General features: G+C 32.7%; 1 protein-coding gene across 1 annotated transcript; it reads left to right on the top strand.

Annotated features, from left to right (window-relative positions):
- The first annotated feature begins 418 nt into the window (after positions 1–418).
- LOC7485188 (transcription factor MYB54) lies at positions 419–2,368 on the top strand. The gene is made up of 3 exons (XM_002318288.3): positions 419–1,085; positions 1,301–1,726; positions 1,862–2,368. The coding sequence occupies exons 1-3, from the start codon at positions 971–973 to the stop codon at positions 2,050–2,052; spliced, it is 732 nt and encodes a 243-aa protein (XP_002318324.1). The 5' UTR covers positions 419–970; the 3' UTR covers positions 2,053–2,368.
- The last annotated feature ends 9,387 nt before the right edge of the window (positions 2,369–11,755 follow it).

Here is an 11,755-nt window from a genome sequence, read left to right on the forward strand (position 1 = left end):
TAGGTCTGAAAAGTGATCAAAAACTGAAACCTAAATAAATACTGACAAATTAACGTATCCCAAACTACATTGCTTAATCAACCTCAGCTCTAATTACTTTGCTTAATCAACCTCAGCTCTAATTACTTAATCCAACTTGATCCTATATATATAGCTAGGGTTTTGGTTAATACTGTATTAATTCACATTAGGGTTAATTATATTAGGGTCAGCTTTCTGTTTAATTAGGTAGTGAAATTAATTCACGAATCTTAATTAATTAACAAACAGCTGTTTTTTTTTTTTTTTTACTAGATGCTATATGTATAGGTTAAGGGTATGTGTATATGTGGTTATAACTTAATTATCATAAATAGAAAATTAAAAAGAACTGCTAGGTGGGTTATAAGTAGACGTTGTAGGTTAGAAACTAGGGGAGATGTTGAAAGCAGAACGAAATTCATCCCACCAAGCAACCTCGCCCTCCCTTTCTCTTTCTCCTATTTTCTTTCTTTCTCACACACAAACACAAAGATGTATGCGTATAGGAGATTACTTATAAATGTTTGTTAGCCTAGATGTTGCATCAATCGCTGGTACAGGTCTGTCCAAACCTTCCTACTCTCTAACGGATCGAAAACACTTCTCTTCTGATCCCTCCTTGTATTCTCTCTGGGATCCACCTCTCCTTCATCTCTTCAATCATCTTATTTGCCCTATATTTAAGCAGTACTCTAGCTAGCTATATAACCAATCCATCTCTTTCTACAGTTACATATATATGTTTTGCTATCTTCTTCGCTTTAGCAAGAAGAAGGTACAGAATTAAAGGAAAGAGGAGCTCTTGTCCATGGATTGATCGAGGTAGTAGTTACTTTAGATAGCTAGCTAGGGTTCATATATATCTTCCAGTACTATATATATAGAATCTTGTCTTTCTGGTTCTTGGGTTAGGGTTCTTTTGTTGTTGTATTTATTTAGAAGATCAAATATGTGCACTAGAGGACATTGGAGGCCTGCTGAGGATGAGAAACTTAAGGAATTGGTTGAAAAGTATGGTCCTCATAATTGGAACGCCATTGCCGAAAAGCTTCAAGGAAGATCAGGTGAAAAGTTAAACCAAACTAATAATTGTTAATTTCACTATTATTTTCATTTTAATGATTCTTTTTGTATTGTTATGTAGAAATTAAACAACTAGCAGGGTTTGGTACTGTATGCAAAAGCTGAAATATGCTTTTAACTAATGGAAATTGAAAGAGAAGCTAGCTATGACCACGACTAATAACTAACAAAAAGAAGTTTGAATAAATTGAATCAGGGAAGAGTTGTAGGTTGAGATGGTTTAATCAGCTGGATCCAAGAATCAATAGAAGCCCGTTTACAGAAGAGGAAGAAGAAAGACTACTTGCTTCCCACAGGATTCATGGGAATAGATGGGCAATTATTGCAAGATTTTTCCCTGGTCGCACCGATAATGCAGTGAAGAATCATTGGCATGTCATCATGGCAAGAAGATATAGAGAGAGGTCTAGACTTCATGCAAAAAGGGCTGCTCAAACTTTGGTAAATGATAACAAATTATCCTCAAAACAAGATCACATGCACATGGATTGTGAGACGAGGAATTTTTCTTCATTTTCCAAGAAATATTGTGAAAAATATGGCCAATATCCTATGGTTACTCACAGCTACTTACCGGCCTTTTGCAAAGAGTTCTACAATGAAGATCCAAGTCATTGTGAAGGTAAATAGATCGAGCTAGCTAGCATTATCATCATCATGATGTATTATACAGATAGCTAGGGTTCTAGTTTTTCAATATTGATATATAAATATCTATTATAAGTTCTTATGTTCCCTGTATATATGCTAATTGCAGATCAAAGTCGGCCGATTGAGTTTTATGATTTTCTCCAAGTAAACACTGACTCCAATAAAAGTGAAGTGATAGACAATGCAAGAAGAGATGATGAGGAGGTAGATCAGCAGGAAGCCTTGGAAAATAATCAGAGCAAGGCTGATGTTCCATTCATTGATTTTTTCTCTGTTAATGGCAAATCCTCATCATAACACAGCTTGGTGGTGTGTCAAACGAGGGACCAACAAATGCATCGTAAGCTTACAACTAATTACTCAGTAGTCTTGTATTATATACTACAACTGCATTGGCCAAAAGAAATATTTAAGGAGAGAAAATCATGTACGTATAGCATGTAGGGAATTCTCCACATGTATAGAGCAGAGAAACAAAGTTTTATGCAAGTTGCTAATGTAAGTAAAATGTCAAGAATCTACCTTTGATGTTTACCATTCTCGCATTGTAAAACCACATCACCATCTATAGAGTGCAGTCCATGCGTACCAACGCAGATCGCTTCCTTTTCCATTGATGATTGAAAAGAACACGAGTTAAGAGCTGATAATAATATGGTCTCCTATATATATATATATATATATATATATATATATATATGATTGAAAAGAACACGAGTTAAGAGCTGATAATAATATGGTCTCCTATATATATATGTGTGTGTGTGTGTGTGTGTGTGTGTGCGTGCATATTTATACATAGCATGCCACCAAAAAAGCTACTTGTATGCATGCATATATATCCTCCTATTTGCTAAGAAATTCTTTTATTCCATGATTGCTTAATTAGTGCTTCATCATCTATATATTAGCAAAGCGATTTTAATTAGCACTGTGATTCTTTAAATTACTTGCATTTGCATCTCAATGCTAATTAAGTTGAGTTGTAATTAACTTGTAAGGAATTCTGGCATTTTTCTTCTTCTAGAAGAATATAAATGCATGTGTTTTCTGATCCCTGGATAATTAAGAAATCAACCTGTGAAAAAATAATTAACGCTGTAATCCCGTTTGGAACATGCATGGAGTTTGCATGGCTTCAGTAAGCAGAACGTTCCTGACATGGAGCCAGTGACCCTAAAGGGAAATTAATGAAAAGAATATATAGATGAAGATCTTCATTTTTGCTGGGATATTAATATTGTTTGATCTCCAACCTCTAGCAGTTACGATCGATACATATCTAGCTTGACAGGATGGCTATTTTATACGACTTGAGACATGGGAGAAGCTAAGAACATAGGACAGGTTTTTCCAATGTTTTGAAATAATCATGGATATATAGTACTTTTGTTATCACAACATTTAAGATCCCTGATGTTTTCATATCAGGCAGTAATCTATCTGTAACTGTATATTTCTCAGAGATGGTAACTTAAAAGCCTTCTGATTTCTCAGGATGATCTTATGAGAATATACCCATCTTCTTCATTTTCAATTCATTTGTCGTAACGTTCACTGATGTTTGATGAATTCTTTGATGCTTCAACTCAGTTTTGTGTCTTGTGGGATATTGAACTTCATCCTGACATGTACATTTCTTTTTTGTGGAAGCCGTTATGTGACTTTAGCTGTCTTTGTTTCTCGGAAACTAGTTTTTAAAAAATTATTTTTAAAATTTTTATGTGTTTGTTTGCTATTAGAAAAGTTGATCAATGAAAAACACTTTCCGGTCAACGAAAAATACTTTCCAGTCAAAGGAAAATTTGGCTTGATTTTCAGGAAAGTGTTTTCCTTTTATTTTGGGCGAAAAACACTTTCCGAAAATTGTGAAAAATTTAAAAATATCATATTATTTGCTGATTATATCTAATTTGATCCTCAAACTTTTGATTGCTATATATATTTTGTTTTGAATATTTATTTTTCAATTTCATCTCTTAGAATTTAATTTTTATATTAATTTTGGTCCTTATTTTTATAATTGTTATTTGCTTTTCCCTTATCATTTTTTAATTGAAATTTTTTATCTATCATATTTAGTCCTCATTTTTTTGATTGTTACTTATTTTATTTGAAATGATTTATGGAATGTTAATTATTATTATTTTAATTTTTTCATCTTTCAATTTTTTTTATTTTTTAGATTTGATCTCTATTATTTTGATTATTATTTATTTTATTTGAGATAATTTATGAAATTATATATTTTTTCAATTTCATTCTCATTCAACTTTTTAATTTATAAGATTTGTTCCTCATTATTTTAATAAACTTGAAAAAAATAAAACATTAATAAGTTATTTTCCAGCTCATTTTTCATGACATAACCAAACACTGGAAAGTGTTTTCCAACTTGTTTTTTATTACACTACCAAACATCGAAAAATAATTCATTTTTTCAAAATTCACTTTCATAAAATTCAATTCATTTTTTTTTAAAAAAAGTTACTTTCTAGCAAATAAATAGATTATTTATATAAGAACTCGGTTAAAGTTCTTAAGTAGTTAGCATAATTTATTATTGCCAAAACTTCGTATCATGTTTTTTTGTCTTCAAGTGACCTCCTTTGCCTCTTGGAGCCCTGTAAATGCATCTTTGCTCTTGTTTTAATGAAAATCATGACCATCTTCATCGTCGCAGACTAACCACCTCTAGTACTTAATAAAAAATTCTTGAAAATAATTAAATAAAATATATTAATCAATTTATAAAATAAAAACTATTTTCATTTAACAAAATATCTCAAGAACAAAATAAAGATCATCTAAAGCCTTACTTTGTAGATACACATAAAAAATAATAAAAAAATATTTTTAAAAATGTCATTTATAATTTTATCCAAAATTCCATTAATCTCATTTAATTATTACGCAAGCATCTAGAAATTAATTAACCGATGGAAAATATATATATATAGAGAGAGAGAGATACATGCACATGTAATAAACATGCACATCATTTGATCATATGAACACTGTTATCACACAGATTAATGATCTCATATATATATATATTCGATTGATGAAAGGTTAACAACCTCCAATCACTCAAAAAATTGACTAAAAATCTCCTGTCCCGTCCAACATCAGTTCATGTTTATCTCCACTTGTTAATTTGCTAGTGAACATCCGGTTAATTAATGCTTTACCGCTCCAATTATCTCATTAAAAGTGTGTTTGGCAATGTGATTACGAGTGCTTTTCAAATAACTTTTCGTGTCAAAATACATGCCAATGATTTTTTTTTATTTTTTAAAAATCATTTTTGACATCAGCACATCAAAACGATCCAAAACGTACAAATCATATTAAATTTTAATAAAAAAAAATTTAAATTTTTTGAGAACACCGCCGCAGCCGCGTTACCAAACATTCCCTAATTTGTTGCTGTTCTCGTCGTACGTCCAAGTGCACCATTAAAATCACACCAGTAAAGTCTCGACTTAATTTCAAGTCACTTGAAAATAAAATTGAGTAAAAAAATTAAAAATTTAAGAAAATAAAAAAAAATAACTGAAAAAATCAAACCGTGAAGAAAAACCAATTAAATTAATTATAATTTAAAAAAAACAACCGGTTTCGGTTTTATAAACCTAAAACTGAAAAAACCGAACCGAACCCAAGCAAAAAAAAACCGGAAAAAACAGAGTCAAACAAAAAAAAACCGAGCCAAATCGGTTTAAACCGGTTTTGTCCTAAAAAAACCGAACCGAATCGGTTTTGGTTTCGGTATTTTTTTTTAAAAAAATTAATTTAATTATATTTTTTTATAAAAATCAAAGTAAACAAAAAATAATTACCCCTAGTTGAAAATATTTTTAACATCCAACTACTTTGAATATGCCACTAGGAAAAATAATAATAAGACAAAACGTATATATGTAATTAAGAAATGAAACTAGCTAGGTATTCATTAAAAAAACATATTTATCTGCTGTCGGTAAATTATCTACCGATGGAGTTTTTTCATTGTAATTTGTTGTGAGTATTGTATTTACCAACAAAATTACAAAGGAATATTCAGTGGGTGAATTTTTTTAAAAAATTTATTTTTTCAAAAATAAAATCCTTTGAAGTTCCATTGATAATGAAAATAAGTAATAGAAAAATATTTTTTTATTAATATTTTCAAAAGGGATTAAAATCTTTTTTTTCTTCAAAATTTGAATTATTCTGCTGCTAAATTATTTTTCTTTGGAGGAAAACTTTTTTAGAGGGAAAATCAAATGTCTTGAAACATTTTGGAAGGATTTTTTTAATTTATTAACAGAATTATCAACATATTTTCCGAAAAAAATAATGATTTTAGAAATATTTTCGGAATTGTAATGATTTTCTTAATTTTTTTTTTATAGAATAATTAAAAAAATAAAAATCAATCATTTTCAATCGAATTGCTAACAAAAATAATTAAAAAAAGAAACATGTATATATGTGACGGAGATTTGGTAATGTAATATTGATGTCCAAGGCATATTTGAATAATGAAAATTTTCTGGAAATCAAACGTTGAATAATTAAAAAAAGATAATGCACTAACCTAAAAAACGGAGCGCAGCTGGGCTACAAACATCAAACGTTGGAGGCAACAATTCGTGAGTGGTTAAAGTTGGCAATTGCAAGGCCCGATAACAGGCCACTCTGCTTTAAAGGTTACAAAGAAAAAAAAAAGAAAAAAGAAATAACTACATTGAACCCCACGTTTGTTACAAACAAAAATGAGGAAAATTTTAAATTTTATTTATTTTAAATTATTTTTTTATATTTTTAGATTGTTTTAATGTGCTGATATAAAAAATAATTTTTAAAAAATATAAAAAATATATTATTTTGATGCATTTCTAAGCAAAAACACTTTGAAAAGTAACCGCTACCACACTCCCAGACACTCAGATAGCATTTGGGAACGCGGTTGAAATGAAGAACATGTTTGGGAACGCAGTGCAAACCGTGTTTCCAAAAAATTTAATTTTTTTTTTGTTTTTTGCTAAAATTTAATATAGTTTGTATGTTTTGGATCGTTTTGATGTGCTGATGTCAAAAATGATTTTTAAAAAATAAAAAAAACATCATTGACATGCATTTCGGCACAAAAAGTTATTTGAAAAGCAACCGATACCACACTGCCAAGCACCCTCGAAATTTCCTAAAAAAAGAATTTTTTTTGCTTAGAATTTTTTTTGAATTATTTTAATGTGCTGATATTTAAAATAATTTTTTAAAAATAAAAAACTTATTTTGATACATTTCTGAGTGAAAAACACTTTAAAAAATAACCGTTATCACATAGTTATAAAACTGGATCAATTTGATGAGCAACTTAGGATCTACCTGACTTAAATTAGATCTACACTGATTTAGGTTAAAGAAAAAATAAAAAAGGAAAAACTTTACTAACTCAATAAAAATCACAAGTTAACATGATAATTCGATTGATTTTGGTCTAACCCTCATTTTACTTACTTTTATTTTGAATTTTATTTTTATCAAAATAATGTATTTTTATTTTTAATTTTTTTTCAATCGAGTTAAGTTTTATAACTATTTAATAAATTAAAAATTTATATTTTAAATTTCATTCAATTAATTATTTCGAAACTAAAAATTAATCTCAATCAATTTAAATACTCTTCTTCACTACATGAATCGCTACGATCAGCTTTTATTTCATTAATTACTGTTAATATCATCACCCACACACCCAGCTTACCCTCTCTATTAAGTAGTTTATTTTTCTATAATTTAAACAAATTATATTTAATTAATTGGAATTGAAATTATAGGTGATTAATTGACTGACTGAATTGATAGCAAATTAAAGAGTTTTCTTTTTTATAATAAACTGGTGAAAATATAGGATGCAGATAATGGGTTTTGCTCTCCAAAGTTTCTCGGATTGATTTGGGAATATAACTTTGTGCAATGTTGGATGCAAAAAGCCATGGGATATATGAATTTATTGACTCTTTATTTTTTTTAATTTTTTTTTTCTGGCCCTCATTACTCATAGTATAACCTTGCATCAAGCAATCATCGAACAGCCTGAGGATGTTTATCGACTTGGGTTTAATTATTACATATCTCCCAAAACCTGTCAGCTTGGCTTTTTTTATCAATGGCCTAGCTAGCCATCCAATTCCAAGACGATAACTATGCCACCAATAAGAGCCATTGGATTCAAGACGTCAACTGTAGAAATCCCTGCACAGCTCACAAAAAACACCAAGGAGAGCCAAAGACACCAGTGCAACAGACCCCATGGCAAATCCATTTCCAATGGTAGCAGTAGTGTTGCTAGCTGCATCCAGGGCATCAGTTCTCTCACGAATGCGGTGACTCATGCCAGCCATCTCAACAATTCCTCCAGCATTGTCACTGATTGGACCGTATACATCAATGGCTGATCCAGTAGCAATGGTGCTCAACATTCCAAGGGCATCCACTGCAATGCCATACGTACATGGCCTCAAAGTTTAAACTAACACAAATGCTAGCTGATGATTAAGCATCTAATGGAGCACCAACTGCTGCACTTAAGGCAAATAGGCTACACACAATCATTCTTCGACAATGTGTTTGTAGTTTCTGCCGATTTTATGCACCGCCTCAACATCAAAACCTGAGCAACACTATCCATAGCTAAAATGACCGGCAAGATAAGGTAGTTGCATAAAGCATCACTAGAAGAAGCTTCGGGAGTTGGATGCTGAGAAGATGTAAGCTTCTACGATCTTCAAGATTCTCTATGCATAGCTAATCAATGATGCTCTCAGAGCTAGAAATGTCGGGATGTTTATAGGATTGGACTCTATCAGCTCTAAGGTTACTGAATTTCTCGACAATAACTCTGGAAATTCAGCAAGAAATGCATCCTCCCACTGTTTTGACATCAATAAATATTCTGGGCACTTGGCAATGTCAGGAATCTAGGGTATATAAACAATATTTTCCTTGTTAACTCTACTCCTGTCAAGCTTGGCTACTTTAACTTTAAGAATGTGAGCCTCCCACCTGACACGCCTGATGTATTCTAATATTTCCTCTGGAGGTCCATAATCAAAATCTGGTTCTCCTTCTACGGCGAAAGTCGGTCTCTGTATGCTAGCATAATCATCATCATTGTCATTTTCTTAATCATACTCTTCCACCAAAAATGTGGTGGCACCTTCACCCTCCACACTACTACTGCAAACAGGAATTAAGTGATCCATATTTTGCACCATCTCCTTCCATGTTTTCTAATCCAACATCCACATATTCAGATGATTCTTCCCCGGCAATATCTCCAACATTACCGCCAATATTGTCAGCAATGATAGCTGGATTCCTGGGAATGTCTTCTAGGATGTTTCTTTAAAATTGATCTTCATCGTGGTAATAATCATAATCCCTCATCTCGTCGTCCACAAGAACATCAAAACCAGGAGATAACCCTCTCAAATACTCGTCAGCATCCTTCCCATTCTGGATAACATGATCATCTGCTATCCGTGACAAATCCAAACGACTGAAACAACTTGAATTTCCATTAACCTCGGGAGGAAGATTTGTTGCTTTATATCTATGAATTTCATCATCAATGCCTTTGGGTTACATTCATTAAAACACCAGCATTGTTTATTGCTGGAGCAATTTTAGCTTTTGACATAGGCTTAGCCACGGGGGGTGGTTCAACAGCCTTTGATAAATTCACTTGAGGAAGCTTCCGCTCTTGAATACACTTATAAAGGCTACCAAGAGCCTTTTTTAGGGGTGGGTCCTCAGTAACTGGGGTATGTGCCATTGTTTGAAAATTTCTATTACTGGCATGATTTGGTCCATGAGAGAAAGCACACCTGTCACCTTCAAGCATACTCCTTGGTCCTTGCTGAAAGAAAATGCACGAGGCTCCTTGTTTATCTAAATTGTGAGGAGAATGTGTGGCAGCTGCAACAACAGTACTAGCAGTAATCGGTGTTGAAGCTGGAGTGGTTTTTGGGAAAGAAAATCCAGCAGAGAAGCCTGGAGCTGAGCTTGCATTGGAGAAAGAATTACATGAAGAACCAAACAAATTAGTAGTGGTGCTGGACTGCTGGTGGTTGAAGTAATAGATGATACTGTTGAGGCTGAAGTTGATGGGACAGACCCAAATTTGAAAATAGATGTAGCCGTCAAAAAAAGTGCTGATGCTGAAATAGAGAAGTTCTATTCCCGTCAGAGTTTGCCATTCCAAAAGCGGTGGTAGTGGCATTAATACTACTGCTAGCAACATTGTTGGCAGAGGCGCTGGATCATGAATTTTGACTAGTAAAGTTACTCGGAAAGTAGAGGTGGACTGGTAGAGGAATATGAAGATGGGGTAGAAGCAAGAGATCCATTGTTTAGACTTGAACTATTAGAGATGATGCCCTTTGTTGCCTTTTCAGCAACCCCAACAGCCTCGTAGGGGTAGTGACCTCCTTCCCACTTCTGCAAAATAGATCTATTTTGATCCATGATGCCAAGAAGAAGATCCTTAATCTCACCCTGTACTAATATCTGGGTTATAAATGCATTTACATATATATATAGACACACACACACACACACACACACACACACACACACACATGTATGTACGTATCTGGTTTGACCCTAATTGCTGTACTAATAGCAAGTATTTCTTCATAGAAATCTTTCAAAGAAATGCTAGCCACCATCTTGCACGCAGTTTAGCATTACCTGGAACTGTTTTTAATATAATCCTAACACTAACCTTGCCGCTAATTGTACTTAATCAACTCATTAGAGATTTATTTTGTTAATTCTTCTATGTGTTCCTTAATTGACTACCATAACGATGAGGCTGAAGTCAATACTCTACACATACCTGACAATTACTCTTATCTTGCTCATTGCAACTTTATCAGTGTAGCTTGAAATTCTAGAGGGAAGAAAGTCCAATGATTGGTATTATTTAGTGTTTTCTTTACCAAATTAACAAAATTAGAACTCAATAATTTTTACTTTTTCTTTTCTTTTTTGTAATCCGGTCGGTATTCTAGTACAGAAAAATACAGCAGAGTCAATGGAAAAAACACGACATAAACAAAGATTAGTAGCTGCACATCTTGTGCTACTTCTGTTGTCTTTTTCTGCCTTATTCCTCTCCAAGTCCTCTCTTTCTCATGCTAGTAATGCTCAGTTCCTAACTAGCTTAAAGTTGAGTAGTGATTGAACATATTTCAAATTGTAACCCGTTTATTAACCATTTGCATATACTTTTCAATTTGGTTTGCAGCTTTTATCAGCATTGACTTTGGATCATCTGATTCTGAACCGTACACTGATGAAAATTCAATAACGTGGACAGGAGATGATGCCTACATTCAGAGTGCCGAATCTCAGTTTTTGAAGTACAGTACAATGCCTTATGTACGTGATGAGCAGTCTCAGGGTGTTCTCATCGCGGAAAAAAAAAACTGCTACAAGATTAGTGTTAACGAAGGGGAATGAGTTCTAGTTCGTGCAAGCTTTTACTATGGTGATTATGATCTTAAATTTTCCCTTCAGTTTTTGACCTTCAATTTGATGGCAATTATTGGGCCACTGTCAACGCTATACGTACGTACCTTGTATGAAATTGTTTCTTATGGGGCAATATTTACTGTGAAAGCAAACAATACTAGCATTTGTCTTGCTCAAACAATGCCTAACCAAGTGCCATTCATATCAGCACTTGAGCTCCGGAGCTTGCTTCCTGACATGTATAGCCAAGCTGCTCCCAATTATGCTATGTTCTTAAATCTGTGGGTTGCTTATGGCGCAAATGACACTATAAGCATTAGGTATGCCTGTATATGTACCTGCTTCGAGTTCTAAACTGGATCCATATTATAGTTATATTGCCAATTAACCAAATTTGAAAATTGAATTTGCCCTCCATTTTGCTGAGAGGGGTTAATATATAATTGTTAAAGTAATTCAGATCAAACATAAA

The sequence above is a fragment of the Populus trichocarpa genome, chromosome 12 (assembly GCF_000002775.5).
Source record: "Populus trichocarpa isolate Nisqually-1 chromosome 12, P.trichocarpa_v4.1, whole genome shotgun sequence".
In the NCBI taxonomy this organism is placed as follows: Eukaryota; Viridiplantae; Streptophyta; class Magnoliopsida; order Malpighiales; family Salicaceae; genus Populus; species Populus trichocarpa.

Bases quoted from the DNA above. Each gene is read 5' to 3' on its own strand.
- LOC7485188 (XM_002318288.3), top strand. From the start codon at position 971: ATGTGCACTAGAGGACATTGGAGGCCTGCTGAGGATGAGAAACTTAAG. The intron at 1,086-1,300 runs GTGAAAAGTTAA...AAATTGAATCAG, and splicing joins AAAGCTTCAAGGAAGATCAG to GGAAGAGTTGTAGGTTGAGA. The intron at 1,727-1,861 runs GTAAATAGATCG...TGCTAATTGCAG, and splicing joins AGATCCAAGTCATTGTGAAG to ATCAAAGTCGGCCGATTGAG.